Here is a 20,587-nt window from a genome sequence, read left to right as displayed (position 1 = left end):
TGTTCTATTTCACACACTAAATATTACCCGATGACCATCAAAATTGTAAGTCTTCTGCCCAGCCCTAAGCTCTAGCCACATGCTAACTTCCACTTCGATTGGTCTATAATTGCGAGTTGTAGAGCAACTGCAAATTCAGGTAATTTTTAGTTTTTGGTCCATTGAAACGCCTAAATATTATGCGATCATCTTAAAAAGCAAAAGGCCTCTATTCTGGCCCTAGACCCACCTCCATTCTAAATTTCGTAAAGATCGGACCATAATTGCTACCTGTAGAGTGATTACAAATTAATATGGAAGGACGGACATACAGAGCTAGATCGACTCAGCTCGGGGAGGTAGGAAGATCCATATATACTCTCCTATGTGGGAACGAATATTTGAATATAAAATACTAAATAAAATAATAATAATAAATACTGGAAACCTGAATAAAATACTGGAAACCTGAATGTACCGTTATATTAAGGCTGTACATAAACATGAACTGACATTGGCTATACCAAATATTTGACCCACATCAAAGACTGAACAAAATTTCAAATATTACTTTCAATAGCGCGAGCTCTCGCTTTGGGTTCTCTATTCACTTAAACACAATGAAACCCAATACATTTCATATGAATACCACATTAAATTTTATTTGTATTACCATTTTCTTGGACATTATTCAATTTTCTTACAATTTTCTTTTATGCCACCAACAATACATTTCATGATGTTAAATATCATGGCATCGTCGGGTTTCATGTCTTTGGCTCCCATTTCACATTCTTCAATAAATTCCAGCTTACAATCCATCTTGGCTCTTTCTTTCATGATAATCTGTAAACGATCGGCTTTAAAGCCCATATCGGAATTAAAAACATTCTTATTTTCGGCTAGGCATAGTAAAAATTTGCGTATTTCTGGAGTATCGTCAATTTGATGGGACCATATTTTTGTCATGGTGTCCGAACTAATGGAGTTTTCATCACGGCATTTGGCTTCGATTGCTGGTTCATCCTGAGGATACCAATCGGGAAGTTCAGCGGAGACCTTAATGCGTAGTACATGAATTGATAGGTGCATTTTTTTGGATTATTTTCATTTTCTCCCCGTTCTTACCATTGCCAAACAGCAAATCAGCACCACACAACAAAATTTAGTCATTGTTCTTGTTGTTTTTCCCTCGTTACTAATGTAAATATTAGCAGGATCGAAAGAAAACTAATATTTCTTGTAAAATACATTTTCCCTATTTATAGGCAATTTTTATCAGCATTCATTTCAAGACATCAACTGACATCTGTTCTAACGTAACCCAACGTTAACTGAGCCATTTAGTCTTTTGTCTTGCAATCATAAATTTTGCTATCAGTTGTTCTGCATTTATTGAAATTAGCACTGCTAAACTTTTGACCTCTTTTCTATTACACTGTGCAACATTAAAATATTATTTAAAAACAAGTAAGCAAAGGCTATAGTCGTGCGGGGCCGACCATGTGATACCCTACAACACAACAATATATTAGAAGCCCCTTTAAGTCCAAATCCATTTTGAAAGATTTCGCTTTTTTTGTCCTGAAGCAATGCCCAAATATTACCATTAGCATTTTGAACAGGGACATTTACCCAATATTTACGCACTCCGTCGTGCTGTTAGTTGTTGTTGTCCATTTTATAGCTAAATATAATCCAGTGGTCATCCAAAATGCTACAATTCTTCCCTGTCCTTAACTCTCTTCTTAAGCGTGTCGATTGGCTTCAATTGTTTGATCAGGAAATTTTTTCTGTTTTTGTCCATTTAAACACCCAAATATATTGCGGACATCTTTAAAAACAATAGGCCTAGCCCTTCTGAGCATAATCCTACACTTGTGAAAATTTTCGTGAGGAACGATAATTGTAGTCTGTATATAATACCCCCAAACTGTGTTGTAAGGTGAGAAAATGTTACAAAATATACATTTCAATATTATAGGTCAAACTGAAAAAATCGCATGCGATAAAAAATATGAAAAAATAAAAAAATCTACATTAACATCATTATTGGAATCTTTTTAGACTTTATCCTTTTATGCCAACAGGGCATTCTGAATTGACAAAATTTGTCAAAATCGGTCTAGCCATTCTTGAGATATAAGCATTCTAGGGGATGTTAGCCTTCCTTTGTACATACACATTGTATATATTTCGCTATAAATATCCGATATATTTACTATCGGCATCTACGTTACGGTCAGAATTGACCTTTCCATCTATTGGCGATTTCGCCGGGACTAAAAATGTTCGCGGTCAATGGAATATTTGACTTTTATTTAACAGAAATTATATGGTCTATTTCACCCACTAAATATTACCCGATGACCATCAAAATTGGAAGACTTCTGACCAGCCCTTACCTCTAGCACCCTACTAAATTCGATTGGAATATAATTGAGACCTGTAAAGCAACTGCACAATCAAAAAATTTTTCAGTTTTTGGTCCATTTCAACCCCTTAATATTATGCGATCATCTCCAAAAACAATAGGGTTCTATTCTGGCCCTAACCCCACCTCTATTTTCAATTTCGTGAGGATTGGGCCATAGTTGCGACCTGTAGAGTGATTACAAATTAACATGGACAGACGGACGGACGGACATACATAGCTAGATCGACTCAGCTCGGCGAGATAGGAAGATCTATATATACTTTCCTATGTGGGAAATCGATATTTCGAGGTGTTACATCATTTTTGGCCCAAACAAACTTATAATACCCCAAAACATAGTGTTGTAGGGTATAATAATTTTATAGAGCGGACCGAATTTTTTATACCCTCCACCACTATGTTTATCGAAGCAAATTGAATTAAATGAAAAGATAAAAGAAGAATCTATTCTAATTAAAATATAAAATAATCCAAACCAAAATTGGGTTGGAAATTGTAGCAGAACCCTCAAAAATGACCATAATTGGAAGGTCCCTTTGTATGGGGGCTACACCAATTAGTGGAAGCTAATCGAACCATTTTCGCAAGAAGAAAACATTTCAGTAACCCCAAGTGTCAAGCTTCAACTGATTTGGTTGGGAATTGTAGCAGAAACCTTCAAAATACCAAAAACAGGGAGGTACCGTTATATGGGGGCAAGTAGTGGACCTGTAGCGAGCGAATATTTTTACAGGGAGAGAACAGACCTACCAAGACCTCAAAATGTAAAGTCTCAGTTGATTTGGTTGGAAATTGTGGAAGAAACCTTCAAAATACCGAAAATCTGGAATTACCATTATATGGGGGCTATATATCTAAATGTGGACAGATAGACAGACAGACGAACATCGGCAAACCCGCTTATTCTGATCAGGAATATATATATATATATTTTTGGGTCTCCGACGAATATTTTGATAAATCCTTTATTGTATTGCAGAGGGTATAAAAACATAGATGAGTAGTACTTCGCTAGTTCCAATTTTCAATGCCATTTCCTTAAGTCATTACAAGCTCAACTTGAAATAGAAAATTATCAAAAATCCAGCAACAAATGACCTTTGCCTTAGCAGAGCAAATATTTCAAATTCAGAAAAACTTAGTCGATTATGAAAATGGAGCTAAAAATGTATGACCCGTGTACTGGCGTTTTGAAAGTTTTCTTAACAATCTAACCTAAGTAAGAGGGGGGAGGATTAAGATCACTTTGGATCCTTCTTCACCAATATTAGTGTTAACAATACGAGGATTATTTTGCTCGAAAATATTAGCACTAGTCACATTAGGACTTTAGATCTATTTCGGAATATAGTTATAAACTATGTTTGTCATCCTTGCATATTAGGTACACATTTTCTTCTAGTATAACTAGTTCATAGTGGTAAGGGTCTATATGTCTTCCTGCATTTGTTTGTAACATGGAGAAGGAAGCGAGATAGACTTATAGTTACTTATGAAGATCTTCATAGAATAACTTTATGAATCGATTTGTGCATGTCAATCCGTCTGTCCGTCCGTCAATTCTAGTGAACAAAATGCAGGTCGCATTTATTGGTGATAATCGGATCGGATATTGAAATTGGTGATAATCGGATCAAATTTAGATATAGCTCCCATATATCTTCAACTGATTTCGGTTAATTGTGCACCAAATGGCCAATATCAGTCCAAAAGTCCTGAATTTTGGTACATCCGACCTAATTCAGTCTAGAAGCAAGTACATCGAATTCGGAAAAAATCGGTTAAGATATAGATATAGCTCCCATATATATGTTTTTCTACGATTTGATGTTTAAGTCCCCCATAGAATGACGTTTGGTATCAGATACAGCCCAGAAATACCTCTGAAAAATTGCATCAAGATCGCTTCAGACTTGGATATAGATCCCATATATATCCTTAATCCGATTTCACGTTTATTGTGCAAATAATGGCTAATATCAGCCCAAATGGAGTGAACTTCGGGACGTACGTTTCCATTTGGTGGAACTCGGATCCGATACATTATTTTTTTAATATTATCCTTCTCAAAGTGATATCCTGCTATAGAGTGCAATGTAATTTGGTATAAAGGATTAAAATGTCTCCGTCAAATTTAGTGAAAATCGATTAAGAATTGGAGATGCCTCCCCCATATTAGTTCCCTCTGAAACCAAACTATAACTGCTCTAAACCCAAATGTTGATAGGTTGTATGGTCTACTTCAAACAAATTATTTTGTTATGGGAGCTCTACTAAATATGCATATTGGTGTAGGGTATCGTATAAATATGTGAAATTTGGATACAATCGGACTCTTATTTCACCTTTTATCAGATTTAAAATTATTCCAAATTTTGAACCTTTGTGAGGAAGGTGCCAGAAGGAGTGGGTTCGTGTCTAACATGTACACAGCAGACCTTATGCTAATAGAAGTATTGAGATGTGCTGAGGTTGAAAGGAATCGAATGTTCATTTCGCGTTTTACGAGCTTTTTGGCTATTTAAAATGATGACCTGTTATGGGGGAGGTACCAGAAAGAGTGGACCGACCTTCACACCAGATCTTGTGCTGATATAAATATTGAGATGTGCGAAATTTGGAGACAACCGAACTCTAATTTCACATTTTATAAGAGATATAATTATTCCAAAGGTTGACCCTTGGTGGGGGAGATACTAGATGGAGTGGGCCGATATTGTTCATTTTCGCACTATGGTTAGCACTGATTAAAATGTTAGAATTGGCTAAGTATGCACAAAATTGGATGATCCCTTCTTCTTCTATAAGCCAATTTTTTTCTTTCAAAGGAAGGGACCGATTGCACATCTACGAACTCGATCTAATTTTGACAATAATATTGCGATGTGTCAATTTCGGGTCAAATCGGATACACCCTTCTAGAGTTATCGTGCGCACCAGCCGGACGGACGGACATCCCCCGATCGACTCCAAGTGTCCTGAAACGGATTTTTTCCAAAAAAGACCCAGGGTATAAAATCGTTACTGCGATGAGGCACGTTTTGGTCGTATCAAATGATATATACCCTCTGTAACCATATGGCTGAGAGTATAAAAAATTGTTGACTTTATATATATATATATATATATATATATATATATATATATATATATATATATATATATATATATATATATATATATATATATATATATATATATATATATATATATATATATATAAAGTCAACAATTTTTTATACTCTCAGCCATATGGTTACAGAGGGTATATATCATTTGATACGACCAAAACGTGCCTCATCGCAGTAACGATTTTATACCCTGGGTCTTTTTTGGAAAAAATCCGTTTCAGGACACTTGGAGTCGATCGGGGGATGTCCGTCCGTCCGGCTGGTGCGCACGATAACTCTAGAAGGGTGTATCCGATTTGACCCGAAATTGACACATCGCAATATTATTGTCAAAATTAGATCGAGTTCGTAGATGTGCAATCGGTCCCTTCCTTTGAAAGAAAAAAATTGGCTTATAGAAGAAGAAGGGATCATCCAATTTTGTGCATACTTAGCCAATTCTAACATTTTAATCAGTGCTAACCATAGTGCGAAAATGAACAATATCGGCCCACTCCATCTAGTATCTCCCCCACCAAGGGTCAACCTTTGGAATAATTATAACTCTTATAAAATGTGAAATTAGAGTTCGGTTGTCTCCAAATTTCGCACATCTCAATATTTATATCAGCACAAGATCTGGTGTGAAGGTCGGTCCACTCTTTCTGGTACCTCCCCCATAACAGGTCATCATTTTAAATAGCCAAAAAGCTCGTAAAACGCGAAATGAACATTCGATTCCTTTCAACCTCAGCACATCTCAATACTTCTATTAGCATAAGGTCTGCTGTGTACATGTTAGACACGAACCCACTCCTTCTGGCACCTTCCTCACAAAGGTTCAAAATTTGGAATAATTTTAAATCTGATAAAAGGTGAAATAAGAGTCCGATTGTATCCAAATTTCACATATTTATACGATACCCTACACCAATATGCATATTTAGTAGAGCTCCCATAACAAAATAATTTGTTTGAAGTAGACCATACAACCTATCAACATTTGGGTTTAGAGCAGTTATAGTTTGGTTTCAGTGGGAACTAATATGGGGGAGGCATCTCCAATTCTTAATCGATTTTCACTAAATTTGACGGAGACATTTTAATCCTTTATACCAAATTACATTGCACTCTATAGCAGGATATCACTTTGAGAAGGATAATATTAAAAAATAATGTATCGGATCCGAGTTCCACCAAATGGAAACGTACGTCCCGAAGTTCACTCCATTTGGGCTGATATTAGCCATTATTTGCACAATAAACGTGAAATCGGATTAAGGATATATATGGGATCTATATCCAAGTCTGAAGCGATCTTGATGCAATTTTTCAGAGGTATTTCTGGGCTGTATCTGATACCAAACGTCATTCTATGGGGGACTTAAACATCAAATCGTAGAAAAACATATATATGGGAGCTATATCTATATCTTAACCGATTTTTTCCGAATTCGATGTACTTGCTTCTAGACTGAATTAGGTCGGATGTACCAAAATTCAGGACTTTTGGACTGATATTGGCCATTTGGTGCACAATTAACCGAAATCAGTTGAAGATATATGGGAGCTATATCTAAATTTGATCCGATTATCACCAATTTCAATATCCGATCCGATTATCACCAATAAATGCGACCTGCATTTTGTTCACTAGAATTGACGGACGGACAGACGGATTGACATGCACAAATCGATTCATAAAGTTATTCTATGAAGATCTTCATAAGTAACTATAAGTCTATCTCGCTTCCTTCTCCATGTTACAAACAAATGCAGGAAGACATATAGACCCTTACCACTATGAACTAGTTATACTAGAAGAAAATGTGTACCTAATATGCAAGGATGACAAACATAGTTTATAACTATATTCCGAAATAGATCTAAAGTCCTAATGTGACTAGTGCTAATATTTTCGAGCAAAATAATCCTCGTATTGTTAACACTAATATTGGTGAAGAAGGATCCAAAGTGATCTTAATCCTCCCCCCTCTTACTTAGGTTAGATTGTTAAGAAAACTTTCAAAACGCCAGTACACGGGTCATACATTTTTAGCTCCATTTTCATAATCGACTAAGTTTTTCTGAATTTGAAATATTTGCTCTGCTAAGGCAAAGGTCATTTGTTGCTGGATTTTTGATAATTTTCTATTTCAAGTTGAGCTTGTAATGACTTAAGGAAATGGCATTGAAAATTGGAACTAGCGAAGTACTACTCATCTATGTTTTTATACCCTCTGCAATACAATAAAGGATTTATCAAAATATTCGTCGGAGACCCAAAAATATATATATATATATTCCTGATCAGAATAAGCGGGTTTGCCGATGTTCGTCTGTCTGTCTATCTGTCCACATTTAGATATATAGCCCCCATATAATGGTAATTCCAGATTTTCGGTATTTTGAAGGTTTCTTCCACAATTTCCAACCAAATCAACTGAGACTTTACATTTTGAGGTCTTGGTAGGTCTGTTCTCTCCCTGTAAAAAATATTCGCTCGCTACAGGTCCACTACTTGCCCCCATATAACGGTACCTCCCTGTTTTTGGTATTTTGAAGGTTTCTGCTACAATTCCCAACCAAATCAGTTGAAGCTTGACACTTGGGGTTACTGAAATGTTTTCTTCTTGCGAAAATGGTTCGATTAGCTTCCACTAATTGGTGTAGCCCCCATACAAAGGGACCTTCCAATTATGGTCATTTTTGAGGGTTCTGCTACAATTTCCAACCCAATTTTGGTTTGGATTATTTTATATTTTAATTAGAATGGATTCTTCTTTTATCTTTTCATTTAATTCAATTTGCTTCGATAAACATAGTGGTGGAGGGTATAAAAAATTCGGTCCGCTCTATAAAATTATTATACCCTACAACACTATGTTTTGGGGTATTATAAGTTTGTTTGGGCCAAAAATGATGTAACACCTCGAAATATCGATTTCCCACATAGGAAAGTATATATAGATCTTCCTATCTCGCCGAGCTGAGTCGATCTAGCTATGTATGTCCGTCCGTCCGTCTGTCCATGTTAATTTGTAATCACTCTACAGGTCGCAACTATGGCCCAATCCTCACGAAATTGAAAATAGAGGTGGGGTTAGGGCCAGAATAGAACCCTATTGTTTTTGGAGATGATCGCATAATATTAAGGGGTTGAAATGGACCAAAAACTGAAAAATTTTTTGATTGTGCAGTTGCTTTACAGGTCTCAATTATATTCCAATCGAATTTAGTAGGGTGCTAGAGGTAAGGGCTGGTCAGAAGTCTTCCAATTTTGATGGTCATCGGGTAATATTTAGTGGGTGAAATAGACCATATCATTTCTGTTAAATAAAAGTCAAATATTCCATTGACCGCGAACATTTTTAGTCCCGGCGAAATCGCCAATAGATGGAAAGGTCAATTCTGACCGTAACGTAGATGCCGATAGTAAATATATCGGATATTTATAGCGAAATATATACAATGTGTATGTACAAAGGAAGGCTAACATCCCCTAGAATGCTTATATCTCAAGAATGGCTAGACCGATTTTGACAAATTTTGTCAATTCAGAATGCCCTGTTGGCATAAAAGGATAAAGTCTAAAAAGATTCCAATAATGATGTTAATGTAGATTTTTTTATTTTTTCATATTTTTTATCGCATGCGATTTTTTCAGTTTGACCTATAATATTGAAATGTATATTTTGTAACATTTTCTCACCTTACAACACAGTTTGGGGGTATTATATACAGACTACAATTATCGTTCCTCACGAAAATTTTCACAAGTGTAGGATTATGCTCAGAAGGGCTAGGCCTATTGTTTTTAAAGATGTCCGCAATATATTTGGGTGTTTAAATGGACAAAAACAGAAAAAATTTCCTGATCAAACAATTGAAGCCAATCGACACGCTTAAGAAGAGAGTTAAGGACAGGGAAGAATTGTAGCATTTTGGATGACCACTGGATTATATTTAGCTATAAAATGGACAACAACAACTAACAGCACGACGGAGTGCGTAAATATTGGGTAAATGTCCCTGTTCAAAATGCTAATGGTAATATTTGGGCATTGCTTCAGGACAAAGAAAGCGAAATCTTTCAAAATGGATTTGGACTTAAAGGGGCTTCTAATATATTGTTGTGTTGTAGGGTATCACATGGTCGGCCCCGCACGACTATAGCCTTTGCTTACTTGTTTTTAAATAATATTTTAATGTTGCACAGTGTAATAGAAAAGAGGTCAAAAGTGTAGCAGTGCTAATTTCAATAAATGCAGAACAACTGATAGCAAAATTTATGATTGCAAGACAAAAGACTAAATGGCTCAGTTAACGTTGGGTTACGTTAGAACAGATGTCAGTTGATGTCTGAGAGTATAAAAAATTGTTGACTTTATATATATATATATATATATATATATATACACATATATATATATATATATATATATATATATATATATATATATATATATATATATATATATATATATATATATATATATATATATATATATATATATGGGCGGGGTAACACACATTTCTGCCACTTTAGGTAGAGCCGGATTTTAAAATTTCAAATACCGAATTTTAAGCAATTACGCTAGGAACTAATGCTAAAAATCATCAAAATATCGATTATGGAGAAGAACACATATATGGGTGTTATACGAAAACGTTGATCGAAATGGCTCATCACCGAACTTGAACTGCCTGCAGATAAAGGAAAGCTCTATGGAAAACATTAGCTTTCTTTGAACTCTAGCGTGACTACAACAGACCGATGTACATGGTTACATCGACTTAGAATTTTACGCTGATCAAAAAATAATTTATTTTTGGGGCTTAAAATGAATATTTCGAGGAGTTTCAAACGGAAATTCCTATTTGGAAAATTAAAGTTTTCTTGAAAAGATTCGTTTTAAATCATATTCACATCCTCTGTAAGAACAAGTAATATATATATATATATATATATATATATATATATATATATATATATATATATATATATATATATATATATATATATATATATATATATATATATATATTACTTGTTCTTACAGAGGATGTGAATATGATTTAAATATAATTTATTTTTGGGGCTTAAAATGAATATTTCGAGGAGTTTCAAACGGAAATTCCTATTTGGAAAATTAAAGTTTTCTTGAAAAGATTCGTTTTAAATCATATTCACATCCTCTGTAAGAACAAGTAATATATATATATATATATATATATATATATATATATATATATATATATATATATATATATATATATATATATATATATATATATATATATATATATTACTTGTTCTTACAGAGGATGTGAATATGATTTAAAACGAATCTTTTCAAGAAAACTTTAATTTTCCAAATAGGAATTTCCGTTTGAAACTCCTCGAAATATTCATTTTAAGCCCCAAAAATAAATTATATTTTTGATCAGCGTAAAATTCTAAGTCGATGTAACCATGTACATCGGTCTGTTGTAGTCACGCTAGAGTTCAAAGAAAGCTAATGTTTTGCATAGAGCTTTCCTTTATCTGCAGGCAGTTCAAGTTCGGTGATGAGCCATTTCGATCAACGTTTTCGTATAACACCCAAATATGTGTTCTTCTCCATAATCGATATTTTGATGATTTTTAGCATTAGTTCCTAGCGTAATTGCTTAAAATTCGGTATTTGAAATTTTAAAATCCGGCTCTACCTAAAGTGGCAGAAATGTGTGTTACCCCGCCCACAATAAATGAGTATGGCAAAACTTACCCCAAATAACCTGAAGCGGATTTCATTCTAACAAATATGAAAGGTCTAAAATCTTATTTTCAATTCGGCACATTTTCAATTCACTCAAATAACTAAAGTATCAAATGATAATTTGGCGATTTGAGGGATCAAATGAACAAACATTAGGGGTGACAAAAAAACATTTAACAAAAATTCAATGATAAGGTGTTCTATAAAAACCCGATGACACATTCTCCTGAGCGCAGTAATTGGTATTTGGAGTATAATTCAAGATGTTTAAAATAATAATTACAATTTGTTTGCTTTCTTTGGTAAGTTATTGGAAAACGACAAATTAAATATGGACCTAATTTTAAATTCTTTAAAACCAGGTCTTTGCCGAACGTCCCGATTGGTATCCGGAAAATCCCCAAGAAATTGAAGCGGAATGTATGAAAAAGTATAACGTTGATGCCGAAACGATTGCCAAAATTCGCGCCTTCCAACTTGAGGATACACCCACAGTTCGGTCCGTGTTGTTTTGCAGTGCTGTTGGTAAAAATGTCTATCGGCCCGAAAAAGGTTTTGAACCAGAACGTTTTGCTGTTGGTCTAAAGTATGGGCTGAATGTTGATTGTAATGTCGATTTCATTCGTAACTGTGCCAACAAGTACAACAATATTGAGTCTCAGGAGGGAAAATATTTCCATTTCTTTAAATGTGTTTTTGATGATATCAAGGAAAATTGTAAGAAAATTGAATGAAATTTTGGAAATTGTTAACTTTTTATTTTTGAAAGCAATAAAAATAATGAAATAAATTTAAAAATTCAAATAAAAAAAAATTGGAAATTGTCAAATTTTTTAGAGCCAAAAAAATATTCAAATAAATATTAAAACATATAAAATATAAACATCATCAAACCCAAAGCTTTGATACCGAATTTATTCAGGTATGTTTGGCCCTGGAGACTTCTATATAATTCGTGAAAGAAATAGTCTGGATTTTTATCACCTTCTTTGACTCATCGAATAAATTTGCTGATAACAAGTTAGCTGTGGTTGTTCCAAATAATAATGCCTCAGACACACCTAGTCTGCAGTTTAATGTGAAAAAGCACAGATTTCTGCCAGCCATGTTTAAAATTCTCAGCATCGCCTTGCTTAGTGTGACAGCGGTAAGCCCGAATCAGACCATCAATTTAAAAATCCTATGAAATCCTTAACAATTACAGATATTTGTTCAAGATTTACAGTGGTATCCAACGAATTCCAATGAAATCGAGGCAAAATGTCGTGAACAATATCCCCTCGCTGATGAAATGATTGCCAATGAAAACGGTCATTTGAAGGTGAAACATAATCCCACATTTCGCTCATACCTATTCTGCACTGCCATGGGTAAAAATCTTTACAGCCCAGAGGTGGGGTTTATCGCCGAACGTCTGGCTTATGAAATACAAAATACCTATAAATATAATTGTCCTCTGAACCTGATTCAAGATTGCATTGATAATAGCTATGAAGATTCATATTCGGAGGACATTATATATTTTAATATAATGAAATGTATATTGGAAAATGCCTTTGAAGAGTGTGAGAGTGTTTGAAGAAGAAAATAAAAATAAATAAATAAAATATTTCATAATGGTTTTATTTTCTTGGGGGTCTCATCAATGCCCAGCCAAAACGCCTAAAGCGACTTTAATTTGAAATCGGATGTAATTATTGGTATACTGGCAAAATCAAGCGGATTATGACAAAAAAGCTAAAATAGACATGCGTATCGTAACAACAAAAATATCTGCAATTTTTTATTGTATATCTTAAGTATACAAATTTATTTTATTCGGAGACCCACAATGAAATTTGATTTAGAACAATTCTTACTTTGATACTTCATCCAAAATATGAAGTATGAAGGAAGAATTTGCCACGGAAGCAAACATAAAATTTTCACTTTCAGTACATAAATTTTGAATATAATTTTCAAAAAAAAACTATTGTACCTAGGTTTATTCTGAGATCAATAATGAAATTTCGTGTAGAATATTTTTTCCTTTGACAATTTTCGCCCAAAACTAATTTTTTTGTTACTTTCAGGCGTCAACTCGAAAAGTCAGAGAAAAAATTGATTAAAAAATTTAAGAATATTATCGAGTTTCTTGGGACATTGATGCAAATACAAAACTGCAAACAACTTCAGACGGCTGTCATTTCTAAGCCAGTCGTTCGACAGCTGTTAAAATTATTCCAATTACAGTTCATTATATTGTTTACAAGCGTACAAAAACATTTTGGTGGGAATTTTCCAGAAAAACAGTTATTCGTGATGGAATTCAAGCGTGATAGTGTGATTTCTTTATATTTGGCTGGAAAACCACAAGTGGCTATCGTTAGAGCACTTCTGGATTTAAATGTGAATAAATCTTTTGTGTCTCGTAACATCGCTCGTTACCGTTATACTGGTAGCGTAGCCCGACGTCAAGGAAGTGGACGGAAGAAAACAGCAACATCAGCAGAAATGGTTCGAAAAGTAAAGAAGCGACTTGATCGAAACCCGCGTCGCTGTGGCCGAAAAATGGCTCGTGAGCTCAACATATCGCAATATTCCATTCGACAAATATTGAAAAATGAGCTCGGTGTAAAACCAATGAAATTCCAAAAAGTGCAAGAACTTACACCGCAACAGAAAGAAAATAGACTCAAAAGAGCTAAAGAGTTGCTTCGCTTCTCCGAAAGTGGTGAACTGCCGAATTTGGTTTTCTCCGATTAGAAAACATTCGTTGTCCAGCAGTTTATAAACAAACAAAATGATCGTTTTTACTTGCCAAAGAGGTCAGCTGAAAATGTGCACCCACCTTCGTTTGGCCACCAGAACTCAAGCGCCGGCCATGGTGATGGTGTGGGCCGCTACGCTAGTATTAATCGACCCAGGCATCAGAATAAATGCCGAAAATATTCTGAAGGGTGCATTAAAGCCTTTGGCACGCAAATGTTTTGGCACGCAAATGTTCATCCAATTTGGTGTTCGAGTCCCTCACATTCGTAATATGCAACCCACAAGAATGATGTTTGGTATAAGATATCAGATACGGCCCAGAAATACCTATTCCAAATTGTATCAAGATCGGTTCAGATTTGGATATAGCTCCCATATACATCTTCAACCGATTTCGGGTTAATTGTGCACCAAATGGCCAATATCATTTCAAATAACCTGAATTTTGGCTTATCCGACCGAATTTGGTCTAGAAGTAAGTCCATCAAATTTGAAAAAAACCGGTTCTGATATAGCTATAGCTCCCATATATAGGTTTCATCCGAATTTGTAATTAAGTCCCGAACATTCGTAATATGCATTCGACAGCAATGATATTTGGTACCCGATATCTTATAGAGCTCGGAAATACATTTGCCAAATTTTATCTAGAACGGCTAAGATTTGGATATAGCTCCCATATATATCCTTACTCCGATTTCAGGTTAAGTGAATTTCGGGACGTACGCTTCCATTTTGTGGAACTCGGCTCAGATATATATTTTGTAATATAATCCTTCTCGAAGTGATATAATGCACTCTATAGCAATGTTAAATTGGTATAAAAGGTTGATATGTCTCCGTCAAATTTAGTGAAAATCGATTCAGAATTTGAAATGCTTCCGCTATTAGTTCCATCTGAAACAAAATTACAACTGCTCTAAAGCCAAATGGTATGATCTACTTCAAATAAATTATTTTGTTACCAGAGCTCTACTAAATAAGCATAGTGGTGTATGGTATCATATAGTCGGCCCCGCCCGACTTTTGACTTTTCCTTACTGGTTTTAATATATACGAGTTCCTGATTTAGACTTTTGAAGTCTTCTAGGACATATAGTAGAATCTCAAGACAAATAGTTTCGCGAACATATTTAAAAAAGGACCAACACGGCCCCTTTGTTGACTCGCTTGAGGGTTAAAATCGTAGACCAAAATATTCCTCGTATTTTTATGTGAAATATTGCACGGAATCTTAGTACGAAAATGTGTAAAAGTATGGAAGAGGAGGAATTTGCCCCCACTCCTTAGGAGACACCAAAAGTATGTATATTCCCGATCAGAATAAAATTCAATTCAATTCCCGATCTAAAATATGTAGAGTCCACATTTTCCAACGGAATTGTCTGAAAATCCACACAAGGAGTTGTTTCTGAGTACTTGACCCCATAGAAGAGATTTGTTTATATAGGTCCACTATATCGTATGGCCCTCATATAATGGTACCTCCCTATATTCGGTATTTTGATGATTTTAGCCAACAGAATTGTCTGAAAATCCACACAAGGAATTTTTTCTGTGTAATTTACCCCCAAGAAGATTATCTCCCATTTTACGGTAGCTCCCGATATTCGGTATTTTGGTGATTTTAGCTACATTTTCCAAGTTCTTTCCAAGCACTTTATTCTACGATATCGTATAACCCACATACAACGGTACCCCCCGATATTCGTTATTTTGGCGACTTTAAGGACATTATTCACCGGAGTATTTAGAATTTGTAATGGGTACTACAGCCTATGACAAAAAATTGTGTATGCAGGCCCACGTCTTCTCATAACCTCCATATGACGGTACCTCCCAATATTCGGTATTTTGATGATTTTTTGATTCCGTATTTAGAGTTCGTAATGGGAACTGCAGCCTCTGACTAAAAATTGTCTATGCAGATCCAGGTCTTCATATAGGCCCCATATATCAGTACCTCCCTATATTTAGTATTTTGATGATTTTAGCTACATTATTTAACGGATTTTTTTTATTTTTTTAATTTTCGTATTTGAATATTGTAATGGCTTATGACAAAAGTGGCCTATGCAGGTCCACTTTTTCGTGTAGTCCCCAATATAATGGCTATATTCAGTATTTTTAAGATTTTAACAGAATTTTTAATGGATGTTATCTTTTTGAAATTTTCCAAACTCGCACCAAATAATATTCAAAGTTTCGCCCAGCCGAACTTACTGCTGTTTTACTTGTAACTTGTTTAGTTAGCCGTTTATGTTCTCTTTCTTTCTCACATTAAAATTTGGACTAGATGTTGCTGAGATATTTTTTTTCATGAAACAAGCTCAGCTTATTTGCGATCAGCAAACTAATTGCATGAATCAAAGAAGGTGATAAAAATCCGGACTATTTCCTTCACGAATTACATAGAAAACTCTATGGCAAAAATCTATATTTATTTTAAAATTTATTTGCACATTTTTATTGCCCCAATAAAATTTGACACCTTCCAAAAATTTATTGAACTTTTTCGCAATTTCCCTCAATACCACCAAAAACACATTTAAAGAAATCAAAAAATTTCCCTTCTTGAGACTCTACATCATTGTGGCTGTGAGCACAGTTACTGAGGAAATCCACATTGCAGTCAAGATTCAAACCATACTTAAGACCAAGTGCCAAACGTTCTGGATCGTATCCACTTTCAGGCCGATAGACATTTTTCCCCACAGCAATGCAGAACACCAGCGAACGCACTATGGGTGTATCCTCAAGTTGAAAGGAGCGATTTTTGGCAATCGTTTCGGCATTAACGTTATACTTTTTCATACATTCAGCTTCAATTTCTAGGGGATTTTCCGGATACCAATCGGGACGTTTGGCAAAAACCTGGATTTTAATAACTTGGTATTATGAGCAAAATATTTAATTTATCGTTTTCAAGCTTACCAATGAAATGAAGAAAATTGAAATAATTATTTTAAACATTTTGAACAATACTTCCAATGTCAATCACTGCACTCAAGAGAATATCTCATTGTGTTTTTATAGAAATTCTTATCATTTTTATTTTCATTTTCTTATTTTGTTTTGTCATCCAACATTTTTGTCTACTTGACCCCTCGAATCGCCACACTATAAATATTTATTTATTTTTAGTGGATCAAAAATTAAAATAAGGTTCTTAGACGTCCCATATATGGTACGATGAAATCAGTTTCAGGTAAATTGGAGTCTATGTAACCATGACCATCTATAAAACACGTGTCTCTGATTTAGATTAAATTATGCACCTCATAATATTCTACCAAAAATTAAAATGCCTACCAATAGTCCTTATTCGGCAATTTTTTACTCCTGCAATTTTAATTCTTTTCCACTTTTAATACCCAAGACTCAAACACGACTCTATTACACACATCATCGAAAGAGAGAGAAAGAGAGTATTACCTTAAAATTCGTCAGGTTTCTGTGAGAAATTGATTGCATTTCCATACGTGGCCGATCTCTGACTATAATGCACTCCACCTGAAAAATAACAAGTAAAAAAGCAGTAAGTTCGGCCGGGCTGAACTTTGAATACCCTCCACCATTTGGAACGAATTAGAAATTTTTCAAAAAAATTAAATTCAATAAAAATTCTTTTAAAATCTTTAAAATAGCTTATATAGGAAGGTGCCGATATATGGGGGGATATACGATATTGTGGACCTATAAAGACAAATCTATGTCTGCGTGTAAAGTACTCACAAGGAACTCCTTGTATGGATTTTCAGATAATTCCATTGGAAAAAGTGGCTAAAATCATAAAAATACCGAATATAGGGGAGTACCGTTATATGGGGTCTATACGATATTGTGGAGCTATATAGATGATTCTCTGCCGAGGTATAAAGTACCCACAAGGAACTCCTTGTGTGGATTGTTAGACAATTCCGTTGAAAAATACCGAATATCGGGGGGTACCGTTATATGGGGAATATACGATATCGTGGACCTATATAGACAATTCTTTTTGAGGAGGTAAACTGCCCACAAGGGACTCCTTTTGTGGAATTTCAGACAATTCCATTGAAAAATGTGGCAAAAATCATCAAAATACCGAATGCCGTGGGGGTACCGTTACATGGGGGCTATACGATATCGTGGACCTGTATGGACAATTCTCTGCCGAGGTATAAAGTACCCACAAGGAACTCCTTGTGTGGATTTTCAGACAATTCCGTTGAAAAATGTGGGTAAAATCATCAAAATACCGAATATCGGGGGTACCGTTACATGGGGGCTATACGATATTGTGGACCTATATAGATAATTCTCTGCCTAGGTATAAAGTACCCACAAGGAACTCCTTGTGTGGATTTTCAGACAATTCCGTTGAAAAATGTGGGTAAAATCATCAAAATACAGAATATCGGGGGGTACCGTTATATGGGGGCTATACGATATTGTGAACCTATAAAAATAATTCTCTGCCGAGGTATAAAGTACCCACAAGGAACTACTTATGTGGATTTTCAGACAATTCCGTTGAAAAATGTGGGTAAAATCATCAAAATACCGAATATCGGGGGGTACCGTTATATGGGGGCTGTACGATATTGTGGACCTATATAGATAATTCTCTGCCTAGGTATAAAATACCCACAAGGTACTCCTTGTGTGGATTTTCAGACAATTCCGTGTGGATTTTTAGACAAAATGTGGGTAAAATCATCAAAATACCGAATATCGGTATTTCTCTCTCAGGGGGTAAATTACTCGCAAGGAACTACTTGTGTGGATTTTAAGACAATTCCATTAAAAAATATGGCTAAAATCATCAAAATGCCGAATACCGGGGGGTACCGTTATATGGAGGCTATACGATATTGTGGACCTATATAGATAATTCTCTGCCGAGGTATAAAGTACCCACAAGAAACTACTTGTGTGGATTTTCAGACAATTCCATTGAAAAATGTGGCTAACATCATCAAAATACCGAATATCGGGGGTACCGTTATATGGGGGCTATACGATATCGTGGACCGATATAGCCCATCTTCGAACTTGACCTGCCTGCAGACAAAAGAGAGATCTGTGCAAAGTTTTAGCTTCCTATCTTAATTCGTTTAGACTGTAGCGTGATTACAACAGACGGACAGACGGACGGACAGGGCTAAATCGTCTTAGAATTTTGCGCTGATCAAGAATATATATACTTTGTTGGGTCTAAAATGATTATTTCGATGAGTTACAAACGGAATGACGAACTTAATATACCCTCCATACCTTTTTTGGTGGAGGGTATAAAAATGCCTACCAAAAGTCCTAATTCTGCAATTTTTTATTCGTACAATTTTAATTATTTTCCACTTTTAATATCCAAGGCTCAAATACGACTCTTTTACACACATCATCGAAAGAGAGAGTATTACGCTAAAGTTTGTCAGGTTTCTGTGAGAAATTAATTGCATTTCCATGCGCTGCCGATCCCAGACTACCATGCACTTCATATGATGCTTCGACATATAAATGAAAGTTAATTAAACTTACGCCTAAAAGTATGCTTTAAATATTCAAATAAAACTTAATTATAAAACTACCACTAATAAATAAATTCGACCTCCAATATGTTCAGTATCTGTCCATTTCTTTGCATAACAAACCAGTTTGGCTATAACATTAGGCTTCGTATGGTGGGAGGCTTAAAATAATTTAACTTGGCCTGACTTATTATTTTTTATATATCAACATAGCAAATAAGTCTAGCAGTGCTATTGTGTATATTGTCATAGAAAGATTGGGAACCCCTGGCTGTTTTATGAAACCCGCAGTAGTAGTTGAATTTCAAGTTTTGCCTTAGAGTTTTTTTCTTTTTTTTTTTCTTTCGAAAACAAAACAATAGCTGCAGACATGTGAATGGCTTAAAATACCATAACTGTTTCGCCTTGTCTTTAGTCTACATTTGTATGCCGCAGAGATCAAACTTCAAAGCTCGTTCAAAATGAAAAACTGTGCTGTTCTATTAGTATTCTGTTTTGGTATGATCGCAATATGCCAGGTGTATGCAGAAATTTTAGATTTGGGTAAAACGCCCAAATGGTACCCCCGCGATGGCCCCGAAATTGAGGCCGAGTGCATGGAAGATCATTCAACAAGTGCAGCTACCATTGCTGAAATTAAAAAGTTCGAAATAAAAAATACTCCCGAAGTGCGTGCATATCTTTTGTGTTTCCTTACGGAGACCAATGTCTATCGCCCAGCCAAGGGACCAGAAATCAAACGCATTGCATGGTCCCTGAAGGAAAGTTTCAATTTGAATAAATGTGATTTGGATATGATACGCGACTGTGTGGAAGAACACCAGTCGGATGAGCTAAAAGATTATGCCTATTTCAAGATCATCAAGTGTGCCTATGAGAAGGCCCCCGCAAGATGTTTGCAGAAAATTGAAAAATAGTTAGGTTGTTAAGATAATTACGATTTATATATTTTTGTACATACATATATTTATATATGATGGCTGCATCAGCCATGCTAAAAAATTGAATAAATATTTAGAGATAGGAATATGTTCA

At 35.0% G+C, this 20,587-nt stretch overlaps 5 protein-coding genes across 5 annotated transcripts; 3 read left to right on the top strand and 2 right to left on the bottom strand.

Annotated features, from left to right (window-relative positions):
- Window positions 1-614: 614 nt before the first annotated feature.
- LOC101897433 (uncharacterized) lies at window positions 615-1,262 on the bottom strand. The gene is made up of 2 exons (XM_005192037.4): window positions 1,108-1,262; window positions 615-1,038 (listed from the first exon to the last, which is right to left on the bottom strand). Exons 1-2 carry the CDS (start codon window positions 1,150-1,152, stop codon window positions 667-669), a joined length of 417 nt encoding a protein of 138 aa, XP_005192094.1. The 5' UTR covers window positions 1,153-1,262; the 3' UTR covers window positions 615-666.
- A 10,192-nt stretch (window positions 1,263-11,454) lies between these two features.
- LOC131801936 (uncharacterized) lies at window positions 11,455-12,875 on the top strand. Its single transcript, XM_059121081.1, has 3 exons — window positions 11,455-11,590; window positions 11,651-12,435; window positions 12,493-12,875. The coding sequence occupies exons 2-3, from the start codon at window positions 12,394-12,396 to the stop codon at window positions 12,865-12,867; spliced, it is 417 nt and encodes a 138-aa protein (XP_058977064.1). The 5' UTR covers window positions 11,455-11,590; window positions 11,651-12,393; the 3' UTR covers window positions 12,868-12,875.
- On the top strand, window positions 11,552-12,022 carry LOC105262425 (uncharacterized). The gene is made up of 2 exons (XM_011297426.3): window positions 11,552-11,590; window positions 11,651-12,022. The coding sequence occupies exons 1-2, from the start codon at window positions 11,552-11,554 to the stop codon at window positions 12,020-12,022; spliced, it is 411 nt and encodes a 136-aa protein (XP_011295728.2).
- Window positions 12,876-16,474: 3,599 nt separating the features above from the next.
- Window positions 16,475-17,049, bottom strand: LOC131801912 (uncharacterized). Its single transcript, XM_059121027.1, has 2 exons — window positions 16,974-17,049; window positions 16,475-16,913 (listed from the first exon to the last, which is right to left on the bottom strand). Exons 1-2 carry the CDS (start codon window positions 17,010-17,012, stop codon window positions 16,542-16,544), a joined length of 411 nt encoding a protein of 136 aa, XP_058977010.1. The 5' UTR covers window positions 17,013-17,049; the 3' UTR covers window positions 16,475-16,541.
- Window positions 17,050-20,013: 2,964 nt separating this feature from the next.
- On the top strand, window positions 20,014-20,469 carry LOC101890459 (uncharacterized). Its single transcript, XM_005174978.2, has one exon. It carries the CDS (start codon window positions 20,014-20,016, stop codon window positions 20,467-20,469), a length of 456 nt encoding a protein of 151 aa, XP_005175035.1.
- The last annotated feature ends 118 nt before the right edge of the window (window positions 20,470-20,587 follow it).

Source organism: Musca domestica, unplaced genomic scaffold (genome assembly GCF_030504385.1).
Source record: "Musca domestica strain aabys unplaced genomic scaffold, Musca_domestica.polishedcontigs.V.1.1 1, whole genome shotgun sequence".
NCBI classification, from domain to species: domain Eukaryota; kingdom Metazoa; phylum Arthropoda; class Insecta; order Diptera; family Muscidae; genus Musca; species Musca domestica.
The sequence above is the reverse complement of the archived record's forward strand: the minus strand, read 5'-3'. Positions and strand labels throughout refer to the sequence as shown.